Genomic DNA, 22,393 nt, shown 5'->3' on the forward strand with positions numbered 1-22,393 from the left:
TACCTGTCTAACCGTAACTGGCAGGCTGTTCGCAATATGTCAACTATGCCCTCGCTCTTCAGCTGTTTACAGCAGACACTAGTTGCAATAAAGCAGCCAGTCCTCCCGATGCCTGCACTAAGGGAGGGAAAAGCAGAGAGAGGCAGTGGGGATGTTAGAATGGCTTTGGAACATTCTTGTTAAATGAGCACCATTAAACCAGTAATCAAACCCCGTTATCCCTTTCCTCCCTCCAACCCTTGCCAGGTGGGTGCTTCCGAATATAAAGGCGTAACTAAGAAGATACTAACTTCAATGGGACAACACAATTAAGTGTGAGCTACTCACAGCAAAAGTGTGAACATTGCACATACAGTGCTAAAAATGGTACCCTTTGGCCCAATATGTCACTGAACCTGCCACTGGACCATTGAAAATAACCAGTTAAATAGTATTTCTTAGTTAGACTTGGTTTGAGGGAAACCCTTGATTTGAAGATAACCTTTGCTTTGAGATTCTTAATCCTAATAGCTTCCTTTGCATATTTTCATTCATGGACACAGTAAAAATACCCCCCTGCTTAAATAATTAAAGCTAACAGCAGTATGGTAAGTGTGATGCCATTTGCTAATCAGATCTACAATCTACTAATTCTCTGAATTAGTTCTGGATACAACAAATTCACTATTAAAGAAATTTCTTTGTCTTTCCTGAACACATTTCTATCTGATTCAATCTTTGCTTCACGACCAGAATTGATTTTATTCTCAAAGGTACAGTGCTATCGAAGCTGTGAATTCATCTTATCACCTAATAAAAAACTAGCAGCAAAAGCTGACAGCCCTTCTGATGCGTTAAATAATTAAGTGAGCATACTCAGGAATAATTACATGACTACTGCAAGAAATTCTGCTTCCATTTAGACTGCACCAAAGTCGTAATACAAAACCACTGGCAACAAACGTACAAGCAACAATGGAGTTTGCAGTTAGCTGCTGCTCACAAAGTCCAAATACTGTTTCTTTGACTAAACAGACAAGTTTCTTACTCTGAGTTTATGCTTGCTGAGGAAACAGCTACATTTGAATCACTTTAACTTCTATTACGGAATAATCAAGGCAATTCAATAATTTGGGGGATGGTTTTACTCACTAAGAACTCATCTCAGTCTTCAAATAACTGTGATGGAGGAGGTACCTACCTGACCTAAATTTTTTGTCCCTGGAGCTCTCTGTACCTCATTGGCCTGACTTCTCTTTTCTTGACTGTATCTAGTTTGTTCATCAAGACTTCAAATATTTCATGGTTTCAGAGGGTCTTTGCTGCTTATGGATGGACATCAATGGTTAAAAAAAAGGCCCTTTGCCTTCCAATTGATGCCATAACCAAACAGGCCACAGTACACAGCTCTTGTTTACTGTTTCCTATCCAGAGACCTCAATCTTTCACAAAGGAGGAAACACCCATTTTTACATAAAGCAAACAGCACCACCGAGCCAGCACTTGTCCCAGGGCAAGCTGCAAGTCTCTCAGTGGTTGAGAAAAAGTCATAATCCCTCCAAAACTGCCCAAGAGTGGCACATTATCCATAGGACCTTAACAGGACTGCTAGCCTGCCTTTAACACGAAGCTGCTTTCAAGAATAGCTTCATGATTAGCTTTGTATCTTTTTTTTCTTAAAGGTGCATTATTTTATGTCACTAGAGGCCAAAACCACAGTGATTATGTTCTACTGAGGATCTCCCATAAAGGTCAAAGGAGCTAAAGTACTCAGCTAACACAGGCCTTTGCTAATGGGTTGGTACATCTAACACTCTCAAATGGAGGCAAGGTATTAAATTCCTTCTTCAGATAAAGTGACTGCAACTGGGAATAATCTGAAACAGTTATCACATAAAATACTTTGTAATCCTATCACCATGTCTCTTAGTAGTTATTTCAAATAAAAACGCCCCATTTCCCCCCGAATTATTACTGTGTCATGAGGATGACACTATACAAGAGGACAAAACAAGTATGCAAAGCAAGAGCGACATGGTGACCAGAATCTTTACCTGCAGTAAATACCATAATACTTCAAGAAGCTCTTAGAGAGTCACAGATTTCCAAGGACAAAGGGGACCTTCTTACAAACCATTTCTTATTTTTCTCTGAACTCTCCCCAATTTGTCAAAATCTGTTTTAAAACACAGGCAGAAAAACTGGACATGTGGCATCACACGAACATTTCACTAGTGATTACTCCATATTAGCTTATAGGTGGATCTTGATGACACCAGTCTACCAACCATTCATGCCAAGAGTCTCTTTAAAAAGATTCCCATTGTATAATAACCAATTTACTATGACTTCTGGATAGCAACCACCTGCCATTTCCTAGAAAATGTTATGCAAAACTAAGTGAAATCCCTCAAGAAAACCCCAAAGATCAATTTGGCAAAATGTATTTTATTGAAATTACAGAAGATTAACCTGGCAAGATTACTGCATTGCTTATCAGGCTTTCTGCTATTTACCTAGAATAATTGTTCTGAGAACTGACTTGTAGTTTTCAGGTAACCACATTTAACCTTTCTAAACACTGGCAATACAGGACTTGCTTTTAGACCTCTAGAATTTATCCAATTTTCCAAGAACTAGACTCCAGCTATACTAAATTTTAATGCTTTAGAGCCTATGGACCAATTTTTTTTAACATTATTGGGTAAAAATCATCCAGTATAGCTTATATAATAATGGTTAGTAGTTGTTGCTTAACATGCTCCCTAGTTAGCAGTGCAAAGGAACGTACTTCATCATGTCTACAAGTGATAAGTACATCATCCCACTTCTTTCTGAAGACAGAAGAGAAGTATCTACCCTTCACCTATTTATTCTGTTCTATGATTGATAATTACAATTTTCTCATCAGGCTTCAAGCCACTGTCAAGATTTTGATTCTTCCATAAGAGTTTTTATCCTCGCCAGGGGCTTTTCACAGATACTTCAGGTTTACTATCAATTGTATACATTTCCTGTCTGTTAATTAGTACGTGCTGCAATCAGCACTGTTTCATTTGGGTTTATGTATTAAACTTAAATTACTGTCTTTGGCCTAATAAAGATTTTTTAAAATCAAAGAAGGAATCTACAAAATGGGGGCTTTTGAGGATTAAAGTTGAATGTTCTTGTTTTTCTGCTTGCATGTGCCTTTCTACGCAATTTCACTCATGGTATGTTAATGTTTGGTAAACTGGACCTTTCACAACCATTAAAAGCATATATTACTGGTAAGACAAATTAAATGACTGTTCTTACAAGTAACTGAGCCACCACCAGCTTCTGTGTTCATCTCTGTATCTGAATGCAACACTTGGTAACAGAAAAAATGATTGTCATTAAAGTTTAGAAGTTCAAGCACATTTCAGAATCAGATCTGACTGACAGCCAATACAACAGTACCTGCACTATGCCACTGTATGTGAAGAAGCCCTTAGAAGTCAGATACAATATTTATTTACCTGCAGTGAACAATCACTGGTGCATTCTTCTCTTCTGCACTCTGCATGGCCTCTTCCACTTCCAGTACAAGCTGTAACAGAGGTGGGGCTTGATCTGGTGTCTTCTGGTCTGGCCAAGATGTGTACCAGTAATGTTTCAGGTTTCTGACTTCTTCTCCTTTCTGCAATTCAGTTAAGACAAACACCGCAGTATTTTAGAAGAACTTCTGGTTGTAAACTGGTATTGAAACCTGGTCTTCCCTTTAAAAATGAGATGAGTAAATCAATGCTAAATGGAACACGAGATCCAAACGGCAAGCCACACAACACAGAAATCTGGATTTCAAATATCACATCTGCACTTCAGTAAACTGCCTTAAAAAAAAAATATCCCCCCCAAGTATTCTGCTCTTTTAGTGCCAAGAGCTGTGTGCTAAACACTCCAGGCAGTCTGTTCCCTCCTGACAGATTCATTCAGCAAAGCCAGAGCTGTGCTTGTGACATAATTGCTTTCATAATCTATTTGACAGACAGAGAGCCAAGAGCCGTATCTCTGTCTCAGATAAGATAGATAGATAGATGAGGGAGAGAGATAGAAGATTATTTTTCTATCTCCTCTGACAGATAGACTGATATCAGTTTCCTGTCAATTCTACTTTTCTCTTAGATACTGCGAGAAATTCAGAGACACTGTGGAAGGTGGGAATTGTATCTAGACTCAGTCCAGGGCTTTTTGAGAGACACAAATTCCAATTCTCTGTCTCAGCATGGCTATGAATATAGCAAGCGTGCCGTTACCTTCTCTGAGTGCCAAGTAGCACTGTGTGCTTCTGATTTTGTGTGTTCAAAGTGACATCCTTCTGCCTGATTTCTAAAGGTGCCAAGTAGTAACATGGAGCTCAGGGAACTGGCCTTACCCTTTCAGCCATTACATAAGCCAGCTGGCAAAGGGCTAAGCAAATGTCTTCAAAAGGTCTGGGAACAGAAGTGTTAGCTTCCACAACCCTCCCTTAAACACATGTCTGTCTGAGTTTAAGAGGAGAGGAAAAAAAAGAACAAATTTGTCTCTTTCTAAAGAACCAGACACAAAAATCTGGAAATGGTTTCTAAACTCCTAAGTACCTATGACTGTCAGTCACTGGATGTTAAAAGTGCTTTGTGGTTGTGCCACTTTTCAACCTTCTCTTTGGTTGACAAAACTTTTGCATAGCTTTACCGTGAACTAGACTGGGGAAGTGATCTAGTTAAAACTTTTTTCTTTCTCATGCTGGATTAATTTTCAGATGGGTCAATCAGTTTCCCCCTTTGGCTTATCACACTGTCATATAAACACTTGTGTGGGCACATGGGAGATGGCACAAGGGTAGGAACAAGAGAGCTGGACAAAGGGAAGCTGGGCTTCACTGAGTTGCTTGTTCTAGCTTCTACTGTGTTTAAAGTGCTCATTGAAGCACAGCCATAGGAAACTTAAGGGCATATGTCTAGCTCAGTTGAGGAAAAAAGTGTCTTATTATACTAGCATAGAGCCTGGCCATAGTTATTTTACCCCAGAAGATACTGTGGTTAAGAGAGCATAACTAGTTGTCATGAACAGTGAGCTCACTACAGTAAATCTGATCACCACTGCTCTGAAACATGAACATACACAGTTGCTTTTGAGTGTATGACTATGTGTGAGGCACAGAAGTTATGAACACTGGATTCTTAAGTGGGTTGTGAAAAATTATAATAAAAATGTCAGTAATACTGAGAGAAAAGCAAAAGATAAAGAGTCATCTGAAGAAAAACATGAATCACTCCATAAAGTCACTCATTTGACAGAAAAAGAAAACAGCCACAGTTCTAATTATGATCTTAGATTGTCTTTAGTTTTGTCTGTGTTGTTGTCAGTTTTATGCTTCTGCTAGAGAACCCCGACTTCTGTGGTTCTGTACACTTTTGCTTTGACTTTAACAAAATATTCTCTATTAGTTCTTCATTGAGAGTGAGAAGACTTGGGAAGACCTAGGAGGAAGCAAGATTTAAGTGATGGTTTGAAGTCTACCATCAGGTATGCTGTAGCTGAGGCTGAGATCATGAATCAGTGGCTAGAGACTGGCAAGTTCCTTTGAGGAAAGGAAAACAAGCCTTGCCCTATTGCCTGAGTATTTTCTAAATTCCTAAAGCTTGCCAAATCCCGTGTTGTGAGAGAAATCTGACAGTCCACCCTGTAACACATGCAGTAATGCTGCTGGTGGTGGTATCATATATTTCTGACCACTCCTGTTCTAGAGAAAAGAGGAGCCAATTCACTGCTTTTCTAGTTTTCACTCCCAAGTCATTTAACATACATAAGGTCTGGAGCTGCTACTCCACTACTGCTATCAAATAACAAATGCACAGCTCAAGGCAATGGTAACTTAACAAATGAAATATTTCAGCTCTCGAACTCAGCAGTTCACCTTCTGACTTTGGGAGTGGGGGAAAAGAGACACTGTCGCACTAGTACAGAAAACAAAGACAGTGTTTAACTGAAAACCAAACTGGGATGAGCTTAAAGACAATAGCCAAAATAGTAAGTCATTTGAGTAGCAAAGGAACTACATCCTTGGAGATGTTTATATCCAATAAAGGCTTCTGTATCATTTGTGATAGGAAAGCACTTGTCTTTCTTGGCTATGATTAGGGAAAATGTGTGGTATCTATACTTCTTTACTTATAACTTTGCTGTACTCTGCTATCCTAGCTATTCTTTTTTTTCTTTCTGTGAGTGCCTGAATATACAGGATACACCAGCCCTGACAAATAACTTAGCTTTCAGTCTGCTGCTGGTTGGGGTTTTTTACCCTTGTGGGATCCACAGTTATATATACAGAAAAGATACATTAATATCTGGCTCTGAATTCTGAAGCCCCTTCTCTAATACTGAGAGCTTCACCTAAGGAATACCTGAGCAGGGACAAGAGAATTTGAGAAAACACTGAGAGGGTGCTGTTGGAAGAAAATATTCTGCAGGGATGAGTATTAGCATGAAAGGTATTTGTGAGATGAGAGTATGGCTTATTATGCTTGAGTTGTTGTATATAAGCTCTTTGGGACTGTTTCTTTGTTGTGTGCAACGGGTTTTTGGATATGTGAAAGGAACTGGAGGAATGCCTCAAATATTCATCAACACAGAAAACCCCAAGGACAAGCTGTGGCCTCTGTGATTAGTCTAAGGAATGTCACCTGAGGAAGCACAGAGCCTGTATCAAAGGATGCACTACCCACTCCCTTGCAGTTGCATTGACAAACTCCTTAGATAAACCTCAAAGGGGGGAAACATGGACTGAGTGAAACCAAATGTTTCTCATCAAACCCAAGGACCACTAATCACTGGCTCCACTGTGTAAGCCCAATACTCTGTGGCTCTATTGTATATAAGCCGACACGATGCAGGCGATGAGGCCTCATAAGAGGTGAGCGTTTCTGCCCCAGAAGCCAGATGACTGCTCAAGAAACAGGAAGTCAGCAAAAACCTGTGGGAACTTGGGGAGAAGTAAAGGTGGCAGGGCAAGCACGACCACTGACAACTGGACAAGGGCATTGGTGCACCCCATTCCCCCTCACTGCATGCACAGAACCCATGCTCCATGTTTTTTTCTCATCTCTTGTGGAATCAAATTTGTGGAATACTTGCCTCTCCTTGTCTAGTATGCTAATCAGCTGATAAAATGAACTTAAAAGGTGACAGAAAACTTTGCCGTGTGTGCACCCATGGCCCAAGATTACTGGACCTGACACAATGCTGCATCCAGGGGTGGTGACTGGATTTCTTTGACTCTCTCTCCTTTCTTTTTCTTTCCTTTCTTTTCTTTCTTATAGATGTGTAAGACACCACAGTGCTTATAATCCTTTTCAAAGTTTAAGTTCTTTCTACCACAAGTTAAACATTTTAACTGGTCGTTTAGGGTTGTTTTACCTTAATTTAATCCAAGAGGATCACAGAATCTTTATGACTCTCTGGGCTCCCAGTCCAGGTCGTGACAATAAGCTACTCCAATATTGCTATTAAAAGCCACTCCCTTGTAATTCCCATCTGAAAATGGAACTAGCTATTACCTTCCTGAGAAGAATTTGAATAATCCTTCCCCAGGGAGAGAATCAAATTTCTTTCAATAAATACAGAGGCAAAATGTTTTTTTACTGGGGGGTGGGCAAAAGAAAAAAAAGAACATTTCAACCTAAATGTCTAAGGTTTATGTTAAGCCTAAAAAAAAAAAAAAAAAGCAATATTCACTAATACTAAAATCCTATATTTAACAGTTTAAAACAATTATGAAAAATTCTTCTGGCAGACAGTATAGTTTTTTATTGAAAAAATTTTGTTTTGTCACTGTAATGAAAAAAATGACTGGTTCTGTTAGATATCAACATTCCAGCAGAATTAATCTGTGTATTATTCTTGCTGCTGCACTGTACTGTTTGGGATAAATTGTACTTAAGACGTCTGCAAGTCTGCAATATACTTGTAAATATTCTTTACTTCCCACTTGTCAGGGAGTGTGATTTTCTCCTTGCTGCCTTTGCCAAAAGCATGAGTGACAGACTTTCCACACTCTCAATCCAGACATGGGATTTCATATGCTGGCTTTCTGCCTATTAGCATATGGCTGAAGAGACTTGAAACTGGTTGGATAAAAGGAGAGTTTTTTCAGCTTGGAAAGAAACTGGTGTTATACTGAGGTCAGGGGGAGATCTGGTAGATGAAAGATGTATGAAGTTTATGTAAATAGACTGTTCTTATTAAAACGTAGCTTGAGATTCTAGAACCTAGCAATGAAAACAGTTGTAAAGTAGGAATCTGGTACTTTACACCAAGTACTTAAAAAATTAAACCTGTGTTTAAGCTTTCTATCCACAAGATGATAGAATGGCTACTGGTATGTAAAACTACACATACAGTTAGTCAGAAAGATACCAATGTTTAGAAATATAAGCATGAGAATGCTGTGGTGAAAGTGTTTTTAAAGGTCATCAACAGTTAGAGTGTCTTGGAGTGGAACAATCCCTTAAAGCATCTCCAAAGTCAGTCAAATAGCTCAAAGAATAAATTAGCATGGTGCCTATTAAAAGGGGTTCAGCCATGGTGAACAGAAGTGGTGCTACCACACCACTGACAAGTGCCAAGTAGATCAGTAGTCCCACTGCTGAGAGAAATTGAAAACAGGTTAAGAAAAATTAAAATGCCTTTTGTTCAGTTCTCAACTCCCCAACTTCTTGTTAGTAGCAAGCAGCTGGTGGGTATCCAGCAGTCTGACAGAATTCTAATAATAATCATAAAAAGACAAGAAGCACAATCTAAATTATTTCCTAGAGGTCTCCGCATACTACAAAATACGTAAGATGCCATGCAGGTAAAAGTGCCCTGTTAGTAATCAGTAACCCTCTGCCTAAGCCCATGGCCCAAAGAATGAAAAAGCCTTTGAGTTTTACAGAACATCATCACAGAGTCTAGTGGGTTATTCCACAAGTGCTGTCTGTAGTATGACTTACAAAGGCTGGTAAGAAGCTATCCGTGAGCTAACATGTCACTAAATGACCAGTGAACACAGAGGACACAGGCACAGAATGAGTCACTGGTTTCTTCCACTGAGTGAACCCCGTACCATACAACTGGCCTGGTAGCTTTCAGACTGTACATATGCAGTCTCAATCTCTGATTGCTTGTTTTACTGTAGGCTTTGTATGTTGATGAACTGGGCAAAGCTATAATGACTTCAGTAATGAAAAGTGGTATTTGTACAGCAGTACACTGTGCAGATGATTTTTTACACAGCTCTCCATGAACATCTCCATTTAAGGGTTCAGACAGCTAAGCTACTGTAAGTACGCTGGAATGATTTACCTTTAGGGTGATGAGCCTTAAACGGTAATCGTCTGCTTGTATGACTTGGTTAACTGTGATTTCTATTCCTTCGTAGGTGACCTGTTCCTCTGGCCAATATTCTGTGCATTTCTGTATGCAATATAAAATAAATCTAGTTAAGCAGGTATCAAGGGAGGTTCATTTTTACTCCTCTGAAATTGGATATAGCACATGCATAGATGAATATGAATAAACTTTGTTTCTATAATAAGTACAAGTTTTCACTTTCTAAACAGGGACCACATTTCAGGTGATTTCTGTTGCATTCGTAATAGCCTGATTGCATGATTAAAAATGCACAAGTCAAGTAATGACTAACCAATGCTTTTAAATACACACATCCTTATTTATCTTCATGCAACTAATGTGCATTCTGAAGGTTCACTGAAAAGGCCAGTAGTAATGTGCTTGTGTTTTTAGATTAAGCCTTTTCTTAAGATAATAATGATTAGTATAATATACACTAGTAACCAATATCTCTGTGGTGTGTACACACTGATAGGGAACCACAAAATACATCTTTATTTTTCTATAAAAGGTCAAGACTCTCTGAATGCAAGATAATAATTTGCATAAGCTTTTGTACAAAAGAACACGACTGAGGATGCTTTAGGAATTAGATTATGTGCCAAAATCCACTTTAAATGGACACTGGGAATCTTTCAAAGCTGAGGAACTAGAAGGAAGCAATAGCTGTGAGAGCTATTAGACTACTACATTTGATTTTGCCAAAAAAACAGAAATTCAGCCAGCACAACCTGACAGTTAGATAAACAGTAACTACAGTCCATTTGCAAATCTACATCGTGGTACTAATACACTAGAGATGAGTAGGCGAGATGAGAATTTGTAAGCACTCCTATTATGGAAGAAGGACTGAAAGAGACTGTTTTTTTTGTATGTGGTGTCTCTTTAAACTAATCAATATGCAAAGGAAGAGACAGGCACTTCAACATGGTGCATGAACTAGTTCACCGACAAGGAATGACGTGAACAAGGCAGGGTCTGAGAAGAAGGCTCCCTTGTGATAATGCAATCTCGTTATCACTGGAGATAAGAATCTGATATTGGACAAACCTAGTTAAAGATGATGCTTGTAAGCTTCCTCTTTTACATAGCTGTACACAATCTTGAAGGAAGCAAGTTAAATTATTTTGCTCTCCCCCACACAAAGAACTCCACTTCAGGAGAAAGGCTAACAACAGAAAAGTATCTTGCAAAGTTTCTGAGTCAAAATTTTTGTGTGGGAGAATCCGTGTTGTTCCATCTGCGTAGTGCATCAGTTAATAACCCACTGGGAGTGTGGCCCACTGTGTCTCTGTAAAACTATTTACGCAGATTGCGTTTTTTCTTCCTCTACCCTTAAACTGCAGAATCCATTGTAAAAACTGTCAAGAGTGCTAGCAGCTATCAATAGCACAGACGTTGCTCTGCTTAAAGGAGTGGAGTAAGATTGCCCACTCATTTCTGTGGGCTGTCTGTCAGTTCAGATTAGATGTGACAGAGGGCTGAGATACAGAGCTTTTAATACTCACATTAGCAAAATCACTGCACTGAGGAGGAACACAAAGCCTCTGTTACTAACATCATTGCTGAACAAAGGTTTCGGTTTTGAATCTATGTACTTCTGAGTCCTGTTATTCATATATTAATATATGTGTTATGGAAGAAAGGGAATGAATGTAGAAGACATTTACATGAAAGGACTTACCCTATATTTACGAATGAGATTCCTGACACCATTTAATTTTTGACACAAAAGGTATAGGAAAAGACTCAGCAGCTCTGTTATGATATATAGACTAGCAAGCTCCAGTTATACAGTCTATCAGCACTGCAGTGCACTGCTTCCCAAGACTGGTATGATGGCTGAAACACTTGGTCAGCCAGGATAAGAGGAAGTTTAGATGTAATGGTTATTTTACATTCCTGTTATACAATCTTGCTAGGAGAACTACAGTGGAAGAACTTATCACCAGATGTCATTCAGGACTAATATTTCCTCTGCATCTTCTTTAAACCTCAAAGTCCTTAAATGATTCTGGTACACTATGTACGACATTTTAATGTCTTATTTGCCATACACTGGCAACTCTGATCAACAAGCAAGTTATTACCTCAGTGGTGCCTCTCAGAGGCAGATGTGAGTTTAAAATGTTAGTGCAAATAAAACATTTAGACCAGCAGCATACTGTATTTTGCATCAGCAATGCCCTGACAGTATGTGTCCAATCAGCAGACTGGCTATTTTTAACTTGCAAAGCATTATAATTCTGTGTCTGTCTTGTTCATGTCTTTTTTTCACTAAAGTTCAAGGTTAAATATTTTTACTTCACAACTGGGGAAAGGTAAAGGTTTGTGCACATGCATAATTATGAGCACAAAGCTTCCACAGCTAGCAGTTAGGCCATTATAACTCTGTGTGTATGATGGAGGTATGCCTATACGCTTGGGCTTCTAAGTGTCTAAAGCCTCTTCTCCAAAGGAAACTCACCTAAATTACTAGTAAGTTCTCAGGGACAAGTTTTGACAAATACTGCTGCTGCAGCTTACAAAACACCAGTTGGATCTCTCCACTACATCTTGCTGCTAGTGGTGAGGAGGCATGCAGAGCCCAACACATGCCCAGACCACTTTCTTACATCTTACACTGCCAATAAAGGTCGATGTAAGCTCAGCTACCTGTCTCTGAATTGAAGCCCAGACACATGATTCTTGCAACTCTGCCATGGGGGAAATATTTCAGCAGATAAGTAATGAACAGCTGGAGGGCAGCAGTATTTTAAACTGTAAACAAAAATCACATTAGGTGGATTAGCAGAAACACAATGACAGTTTAATTTCTGAAGGTAGGTGGTGGGTAGTAAACTTCACGATTTTGATTTCAGTATTTCAAAAGCATTTCCTAGATGCATTCAAGAAAAGGTACTCTATATCCAAGTCAGCTCTAGCTGTTGATTATTTTAACTAGCATCTTTCATAAGTCACGGACAGTCTCATGAAGTGTGGATATAGACACTGAATCATAATAAATGCAAAATGAAGCCACACCAGTTCTGTTGACTAAAGATACTCAACCTTAATAGTTATGGAATTGGTTTTTGTTCTTTTAGAGAGAACTTGAAAAGAGAGAACTGCAAATGGAACTGGGTTTGGAGAGGTTTCAGGTCAGCTGGCAGAGGAAAAATGGCAAAACCAGCAGTAGGCTATCAGACAGGAAAACAAGACTTTCAGTAAACTGAACTGAAAGAGAAGACCACATCTTCTCCAAGCCTGAAGAATTTAATGCTAGCTCTGGCTGCTCAGGCCACCAAGCTAACTTCTGTTTGCTGGCTTAAGATCTATGCTGAAAATATCTGCTAGAGTACATATAAAAATACAGACTATATGTAACACCATTACCTCATTCATCTCTTCTATATTGGTAATCATGACAATGATGGGAGAACGCTCCTGCCACACCATTCTCCAGAAATCACTGACAGTATTAACTATCGGTCCCTGAGTAGCAATATATACCTTTTCCTCTCCTCCATAGCCCTGCCAACAAAACAACAAGAGATCAATTTTAACAGGGATGTCCAACACAACCTTGAAGGTTCAGTTCTTAAAACAGAGCTACCACTGGTTGAAATGGTCATTCCATGGCATCACTTCTTCCCCTCTCTCTCCTGCACATATGTACATGGAGCAAAGGCACAGTATGGACTCACATAATTCCAGCAATCAGTGTCCAACAACCTTGAGGTGACTCTGGCTAAATCAAGAGCCTTATTCAAGCTTGCTTGTCCACTGGCACTGGATAGTAATTTGCATCAAGTAGAGAGGTATGGTTATGGTCTGAACCTGTAAAGTTGCTCTCAGATTTGGTTTTCAGTTAACGTAAGCAGGAGAGAAGAGCAATCAGTTCAGCTAGGATGCCTTTAAAAGCCAGTGGATGCTGCAATTCTGTTTACATTGCAGTGGCTGATAAAGGCTAGGCAGACTCATTGGACTATCGTGCTCTTACCCTGATGTAATTAGCATTGATGTAAGAGCTGAGGGGGTCGTCCTGATCAGCTGAGGTAAGGCACACTCTGCTGTGAGGATCTGAAAGGTGTAAAGGGATAAGTAATAGTTTATGAGTTGCTCAGAATAGAGAGACACAAGATTACTTTGTACAGCAAGACATTTACATGCATTCATGCCCATCAAAGAGATGTGTGGCCTTGGAGAGCTCCCATATTAAAATGTTATCATAAAAATGGGGCAAGAATGGTTGGGGTAATTTGGCTGCTTCTGAAAGTTTTACCCACTCTCTGAAGCCTGCTTAAATGTTTTTGTTGCAGTCAGTGTCCCAGAGTGATTCTGGAAAAGCAGTTTTCTGCTCTAGGAAATTATTTCTCAATTTGTTAGGTCAACGGACTCATTCTGACTTGTAAGACATTACAATATTATTTGTGAAATGACAGCAAACACCTTTTCTCCCAAACCATAAACACACATTTCTTGTACAAAGGCAAGCCAGATGACAGTAACTCTTTGCCTGTTTTATCTTGCAGTGAACTAAACTCCAAGATGTGCTATTAACAAATATAATGGTTAAAAAGAAATTAAAGAATATTAACAATCTCTTGTACTTTGCAAGAGTCTCTTCAGTACTTGAGTCTCCTTCATTGGGACTGTTTATGAAGCATGATTCTTGTTTTAATAAGACGACAAATGAAAACATTATTCCACCTGAGTAATTCAGTCCAATTCCCACTGAAGTCAATGGGAGCTGTTCCACTGATTTTGATGCGAGCTGACACAGGCCCGTGTTCATCCACTTTCACCAGTACTACAGAGTTTGTTATCACTGACAAGAAACATTCTCCTGACAGAGGCCTCAGCAAACAGCAACAGCATGTATCACCAGAAGAATATTAAAACCAAACCACAGATGACTTCTTCATAAAAAAAGCCAGCCTGCTTAGAAACCAGAGCAAAGTAAAAAATACGCAAAAGTAGTGTGATATTGGGTAAAGGACTAAGCACACAGTAATATTTACAGTGCTACAGACTTCGCATGAAACTGTCCTCAGACAGAACAGATTCATGTTATCTATTATGTGATAATATAATAAAAATAAAGATATTAACAAAGATACTATTTTATAGCACAGAAGTACAGGAACCAGTGAGTGAGTTCCTCTCTAACAGCTCCCTCCTGTTCAACTTTGCTCATGTCTCTAGTACTGGGGAGATGGCGAGACAAGAGAAAAAAATCTGCTTTTTAATCGGTAATTCTGATAGCCTGCAACATGTCACACCATTATAAAGGTGACATCGGTTGCCAGATGTTCATTCAAAAGTCATCGGACTGGGTAGTTAGACCCCTTGCATGAAGTCCCCTTGTCTGGGTTTTATGCAGTCATCCATGGAGTCAACCAAAATTTCAGTAATGATTACATGTTTTTTCCCCTACTAATAACAGCAATAATACTGCATTGTCCATCTCATGGTGGGTCTTTAGGGAGAAATAAAATGGATCTGCAGAACTCTATCAACAGGTGCGACAGACTTTTAAGCACAGGGTTCTTTTAGTATTCTTCAGCTGTAGTAGAATATCAGTTACTATTCATTGTGGATTTTTTTATTGCTGTATCCACAGATATTAAAACATTACTCAAAATATGCTTTTACTTTATAATACTTGTCTTACCATTTTTCTGTTAATGTAGTATTTACATTTGTCAAGGTAGTATGTTAGTGAACAGTTTCAACCTTATATGAAATAAGACCTATTAATGCACTGCTGATACAGAAGCATGCACTGTTTTGCAGAATGCATAGCTGAAGCTGAACTGCATCTCTTAAAAATATATAAACAGGAATAACTCCTTAAAAAAAAATCCTAAAAAGACTGTATTTAATGTAAAAGTTTGCCGTATGAATTTCAAATTTTCAATAGAGAGGCATTCAAGCAAAGCCAAATCCTACTCTCAATGAAAACATTTCTCCCAGGACAAAATAAGTGCACAGGCCAGGTTCAAGAAGACACCATGCCTTTAAAAAAGCAATGGTAGACTGTATCTCTAAGAAATCAAATGATATGTCAGCTATTTTTTCCACAGTCTCTTTGACGGCCATTTTGTGTTAACACTATGTCTGACATTTTACAGAAACTTGCTAAACTGAAGTGTTCTGCATAACTTAAAATGGTGTAAAAGCAATAGAGTATGTAGAAATTTTAAAAGTCTGTTGTCTAGACATTACTCATGAGAAAAGAATTCTAAGAGATTGATATAAAACATGCTTCAGTAAGTTCTTGCCACCTCTGGAATTCTAGAACAAGAACATCCTTTTCTATGTATTCAAAAAGTGCCTCCAAATATCTTATAGAAAAGTTATCATTTTCCAGGAAATGCCATAGGAATCATCCCCAGAAGAGGACTGTCTGCAAACAAACAAATTCATAGTTAGGAAATATCCAAATCAACCTCCTTAGCTTGGCATTTTCCCAAAAGCACCCTTCTGCTATCAAAAAGGCACCTCCTAAGCCATTTTACTACCAACAGCAAAACTGGGAGAATCTGCAAGAAAAATTATTACAAAATAAATATAAATGAAATTAATTACAGACTATTATCATGTCTCTCACTTACTAGAATCAACTCTAAGGTTACAAATAACTGATCGTTATGTTAAGTGCTTACCTTTTAATGATAACTGCCTAGATTGCTTCTGGCGATACAGCTGGTAAGGGAATTTTAGTTACTTTTTAAAATTCAGATTTTGGGTTTGACTCTAGTTTGGTAATCAAGCATTTCCTGTTCCCTATGATAATCAGTCATTTGAGTCTGGAGTACTGCAGCCTCTTCAGCATTCCTGCCATTACTGCTTTCTGCAGCTAGAACTTGGAGGAATGCTAGGGCGATACTCAAGGCAGCATAGACACCACTTGGTCAACTGAGAAACAATTCAGTGGATGATCATAGCCTGGAAAACACCAGACTCTCCCTCATCTTGCCTCTGGTTCCCCCTCCTGTTTTGTGCATGAATAGTTTTCTGGGATCCTTGGCTTTGAAGCACAAAGAGGATGTCTAGCTCTCCTTGCTAGCCTCGTTACTGTCAGCACCAAGGCCTTCAAAATGGAGGTATTGGATAAAAGTGAACAGTAGCCAGCCCTCTTCTTTCCTCAGCACATCAAGCCATCCTTTGGTCACATCCAGGGACAAAGCTGCACAGAAGTTACTAGTTTTGGAATTAATTCAGAAAAAATATCCATATCACAATGAGCTTGGAATAAGCTTGGTAACCCTTGGAGGCATGGAAGGGCAGAACCTAGTTATCTTATCTGGAAAGGTCAAAGTGACAACAATGGCTGCTAGCAGATATTCATATGGCTGAAATGAAGTTTCCAGCAAATAATTAACCCACTGAGTGATCTATCTTAAAAATACAGGATAGAAGGCCAACTGGCATTTGTTAGTCTTCAAAATGGCAGCAATTTTGATGTTTCAGTTTAAACATCCAATGTGATATATTTAAAATGGATCCAATTCTCAAAGTACACATTAGATCCCAAATTCAGAATATACAGATGACTTTAAAATCTAGCAGTTCAGGTATCTGAAATCACTAACAACTTTTGCAATCCTTCATTTCCGGCAAAAACAGTGAATTATATTTTCCAGCAAAAACTTGAACAGTTCACCTCAGTCATTAGCACAGCAACAGTGAAATGTGGCTGAACGTTTCTACACTTCTACTCTAAGGTGAAATACAAAGTCGTTAGAAGGGTTGTGCACATTGGATCATTGGCTGCAGCTGCTAGAGGTGTAAGTCTAGATAAAACAATCTCTTCTGGAACCATTTCCAACCCAGGTTCATTGACTAAAATGATAGGTATAGCTGAGGACATTTCTGCACTTATCTTTGCTAACGTGACACTGAACCTTCTGGGCTTTCCAAATAGAGCTACTGTGGCTAGTGGTGGCATCTTTCCGCAATGGCTTAGAGCTAAAAAAAGAGGCAAGACATCTAAACGTATCACTTTTCAAAGTAACTTTAGGTATGGCAGTGAGGAAAATGATGATATGTGTAAAAATTTGTGCCAAAATGTTTCTCAAAACTCCTACTCCTGGCTACAAATAAAGTAGTGTAATAGGAAAGGATTTTGATTTTCTGTACCACCTTAATGCCATCAGGACAGTTCCCAATATTCTCAGTTTGCATCCAAGGCATGACTCCAAGAAAAACATTGGTCAGGAAAATAACATTGCTAGAATTTAGTCCTTCTAAAGGAGTTTAATCAAATAAATCACTAAGTATTATCTGAACAAACACACCAAGTTCTTCAGTAGAATTTTTATGCAGCACCAAATGATGCAAATTCTAATGACTTAAAAACCTAAGTGCTGTTGATGTTCAGTGAATCTCAGGTTCTTCATACTCTGTACCTCTTTTGAAATTTAATCTATGCTGCTTGGTGCTTCATCATATCATGGGCTTTGGACAATACACTGTAGCAACAGCACACTTCATGCATTCTGGAAAGGGAAGTGCAAAGCCCTTCAGCATGTGCAATAAACCACCCTGCCTCAGTGACTTAAAAAACAGAAACTTACTTGGGAGAATTGTTTTGTAGCGATTCTTGCGCACTAAGCCTGGAATATCATATTCCTTTGGGTCAACAAAGTTCATTGGAATTTCCTGTTTAAAAAAACACAGCCAAACAGAAAACACAGTAGGTAGCATTATTAGATTCACGAAAGGCATAAAAATCCCAAGCCCATGACGTCCTGCCTGTGAGTAAGGCAAAGTGATGAAGTCACCTGAGACATATGGCACAGTACTTCTAGCAATCTACCACCAAAATATGATTGATGTTTCCTTTTACTGTCACTGGCTTTCTTTTCTGAAATTCTTAATATGAAAATGCTCATAGTGACTAATTCGTTGAGTAATACACACGACGGTGTTATGTTAGCTCCTAATATTATTAGAACTGAATTGCAAGTGTAGGCTCAGAACTAAGCAAAAGGTGGTACATAAGATGCTCTGCTCCAAAAGCAATGGACCTCAGACACCATACTTTCAGACTCACACTCTCTCTTCCTCTCTAAGGGTGGAAGGAAATAAATTTGCTACTCTCACCAGCAACAAATTATGACCCATGTTGTGACAGGTTGGCATGCTGACCTGCCTCTATGGAGCCGAGGAGCGTCACTCTCTTTGCTCACCACACTTCAAGGCTCCATGGGCAAGGATAGCAAAGAGGTTCTTTACACTGTTGAGGCAAAGAACACACAAAGGTGGAGGGGCTGCTTCTCCACTACTCATCTCCTGCAAGTTAAGTGGCCAGGCAGGAACGAACAGAAACCTTTCACCAACTGGGGTCAATGGGCATGAGATGAGATGGGATGTGTTCACCAGGCTCAGCAGAGTAAGGACTCACAGCAGCTTGGGAGCACAGCTGGTCATCCCAGCTGCTGCACACTGGATCTGAGAGGCCAACACTGGACATACTGGTAACAGGAGTCAGGTTGAGTAAAACAAGTCTCACTTGAGGAAGAAATTAAGATAAGCAGAGCTATGAACTATGTTAAATTCTGGAACTTTAGAATACTGACTACCTACTTCTGTCTCTTACACAGTGCTGAGCATACTGTTGGGCTTACCCAGAGGCAATTAATAAAAACATTTTGTTGAATTAGTTTTCTATCAATCTGAGGAACTGAATGGGAACAAAACCTTCATGTTTTCCTCAACTGATACTTGGTATTTAGTCACCCAAAACTCCTTCTTGAGCCAAGCTCAAGACTAAAGTCATTCACCGGTCAAGCAAATTCTTGGTGAAGTCAACAGGACTTCCGCCTGAGTAAAACCTCTGAATCTTGTTAAGAATTTCAGGATTTAGCCCTGCAAGTGACATATCCTCTGACTTTCCTTCTAAAATGAAATACATCATAGATCTGGACTTTGTAAACCAAGTATAATAGGTTAGACAGACTGAAAAGACATGATGCAGAGCTAGCTGGTGATAACTGTTTCATAAAAAAGACAAGCTAGTTTACAATTTTGAATTATGGAAATGACATTTTGATTACACAGCATTTTTATTTATGCTTTTTCAGTTTTCATTAAAGAATGAAAATGGCTTGGGATAGTTTGGCTGTTGAATGATCTTCTTAACACCAGGAAAACTAATTCAAAATCTCTCAGAGAAATTAAGCGTATTTTTTTCTTACTTCTAACATTATTTTCTTTGCTTGAAAGCTACAGTGCACCACTCAGAGACTGATTAAACTGTATGTGGACTCGTTCATCAGTCAATTCAGACACTCAGTAAGTGAACATTTCTTCCCTAGAATGGCAACTGATGCTTTACTTTAAAAGAATCAGGGCTTGCCTACACAAAAGCTGCTTTTCTTCAACTTGCATAGCACTAAGTGAATTAAGGACCACAGATACCTAGCAGTCTGCTTTAAAACAGTAGTCCAGACTATCTCATCTCCCCCTGTGGTTGTAAACTGAAAAAAAACCCTAAAATTGCACAAGGAGGGAGGACAGCAAGTGATAATCAAAGTGTTACTCCTGCCCTTTCAGACACTTACAGGTCATAAAGAGGAGAGGCTGAAAGGGCTGTTATGTTTCAAAACATCATCTTCTTTCTCCTCTGCTGAGATTCCATGCTTACAAGAATATTTGACTTGGCAGTATTAACTTCATTATTAGCTCTTGATCATGTACTGTGTCCTGGTTACCTTCTGTCTTGTGCAGGAATTTACAATCCTGCCTAGCAGACATAATACTCCTAGCCACTGCAGCATTTTGCATGTTTTTTTGTTAGGTATAATAAACATGACAATGCTTATCACATGGACACTCAAGCAATAAGGGAAGAGACTCATAAAATCAAAGATGTTAAAAGCCAGTGTACTCAATACATTGAAATGCATCTGGCCTTTATCCTACTACTTAGAAATCCAATTTTCAACTGCTTGCTTCATCTGCGTATGTATACTTTTTCCCAAAATGAGGGGAAGAATTCTTTCTCCCAAAGCAACAGCAGATACAGTGAGCCAAGGAAACATACTTCAAATTCTTAAAAGCAACTGACAGAGCAGCTTACAACTAGTAAATAATTTTTGTTCAGAAAAAAACCTCAGTAAGACATATTTTCTATGGCTCCTGCTGAGTGACATAGCCATCCTGTGCTTCGGCTAACTGGAGAACATTCAGGCTTGGAAAGCAGCTCCATGCCAAGCATTCAACAGCAAAGACCATGCACTCGGAATAATTTCATCCCCAGGGCAACTCCAGACACATTTCAAGAAGTTATGCCTACAGCAAACTTGGCTTTTTTTTTGTTCTCTAGTGAAAAAGTGGGGGCTTTTTTGTGAAAAAGTAGCATGCGACAGGGGACAAAAAAAACCCAAAAACCCGACTTGTGAAAACAAAGCTTTTTTTCGTTGCCAGAACCAATTATCTAGTTTTTAAGTGACAATATCACTGAAAGCTTTCAGACACTGTCATTTCAAGGAATGACAAATTTAGCATTAAATGTTTTACTGATGGAAGTGGAGTTTGTCCTAATTTTAGACTTGCAGAAAATAATAGCAAGGTTCACAGAAGACAGACAACATTCCATTTTTCTGATGCTCCTCAAAGAGAGATCAGATACTCACAAAGAACTCTGCCTGAAGTATGAAAGGATCCAGTGCTTTCTTGTGCAATTCCTCTTCAGTAAGGACGTTTGATGCCGTCTGGAGGTATTCTCGGGCTGACTGTTCCCGTGGTGACATGACATAGCCAAAACCTTGCTCAGAACAGCCTGGGGTACACATATCCAGAGTGAGTGAAACATTTGAACCTCTCCTGTAAAACACAGCAATCGAAGTTTGCTTACAACAGAACAGACTGACCCATCATGGTCATCAATGGACATGGTCCCAATGACAGATAAACAGCAACTTCAGAAAACACACAGCTGGTTCTGCTGTGTACATTTTGGTCACGAACTGTGACAATGGGTGATGCTTCCTGTGTCAACAAGACCAGAAGATGACTTTGTACAATGGAATTATGAAGGCCAACACTTTCAAAGTGTTGGCTGTTGTGAGGTAACTGTATACTTCATCACCTAAACAGAAGCAATTTGCTTGTCAAAGGTGCTGAGCAGGCAACTGCAGGAAAGTTTTCATACCTGTGTAAATCACAATATATTTTGGATGCCTAAATATGGACTGACACTTTAGACATGATAGGTGAAAATCATGGTCTTAGTTTTAATCAGGCTAGATCCTACTGAATAATCCTTTATTGGTAGCACAGACCGCATCAGTGGGATAAGATCTTAGGATAAACATCACCAATTCAACATTAATAAAGACATGAGAAGCCAACCATTACAGTGAATAATTTCTCTGTCTGAAAAACTTTCTTTCCACAACAGTACATCATGAGAAGGGTAAAATGAAGGTCTAAACATTTTAACAGTTACATTAAAAACACAGGTGTTGCTGAATGTAGAATTTTCAGTGGCTTTACTGTAAGTCAGCCACACAACAAAAGTCAAAATGCCTGCACTGTTTATTGAATGCAGTTTTAAAGCATTTCCGAGCTTCTGTCAATCTCACAGATCACAGACAAAAGTAAGATTCAAATGCCATCAGTGAATCTGTATTTAAATATCTTTAACATAGTAATAGAATCACATAATATGATGATGATTAGGTGTAATGTTCTATGCATCCACACCGTAAACTTATTTTTGATGACTCTCAACTGGCAAAATCTAGTTAGGAGGTGTTTGCAGGAGCTGTTGAAAAACCATGTAAACATGCCAGCACGGCCAGCTCCCTGAGAAGACAGTAGAAGTTGTTACTTGAATCGCAGCCCTTTTCTGGATTCAGGAGTTTTTCCAAAAGAATGTGCAGCCAGCCTCCTGCTATGATTCACAGTCATGGGGAAATGATTTTGGATGAAACATGACCACTAGTGGTAGACACCGAATCTTTAGTGAAACCTTTCAAAAGATTCTGACCCTATGCTCCTGTGTGGTATTAAATAGCTACTACAC

The 22,393-nt window shown here is 39.0% G+C and overlaps 1 protein-coding gene across 5 annotated transcripts in view; it reads right to left on the reverse strand.

The window, feature by feature from the left end:
- PTPN5 (protein tyrosine phosphatase, non-receptor type 5) overlaps positions 1-22,393 on the reverse strand; it is an 84,147-nt gene that overhangs the window by 5,671 nt on the left and 56,083 nt on the right. For all 5 annotated transcript variants that reach the window (XM_026850495.1, XM_026850499.1, XM_026850497.1 and 2 more), the window contains 7 exons: positions 21,000-21,189; positions 17,937-18,021; positions 13,355-13,434; positions 12,748-12,885; positions 9,325-9,435; positions 3,480-3,640; positions 4-117 (listed from right to left, as the gene is read on the reverse strand). In XM_026850495.1, coding sequence (XP_026706296.1) covers positions 4-117; positions 3,480-3,640; positions 9,325-9,435; positions 12,748-12,885; positions 13,355-13,434; positions 17,937-18,021; positions 21,000-21,189 — 879 coding nt within the window. The remainder of the gene's footprint in view (positions 1-3; positions 118-3,479; positions 3,641-9,324; positions 9,436-12,747; positions 12,886-13,354; positions 13,435-17,936; positions 18,022-20,999; positions 21,190-22,393) is intronic.

The sequence above is a fragment of the Athene cunicularia genome (genome assembly GCF_003259725.1).
Source record: "Athene cunicularia isolate RWA chromosome 5 unlocalized genomic scaffold, athCun1 chr5_part2, whole genome shotgun sequence".
Classification (NCBI taxonomy): Eukaryota; Metazoa; Chordata; class Aves; order Strigiformes; family Strigidae; genus Athene; species Athene cunicularia.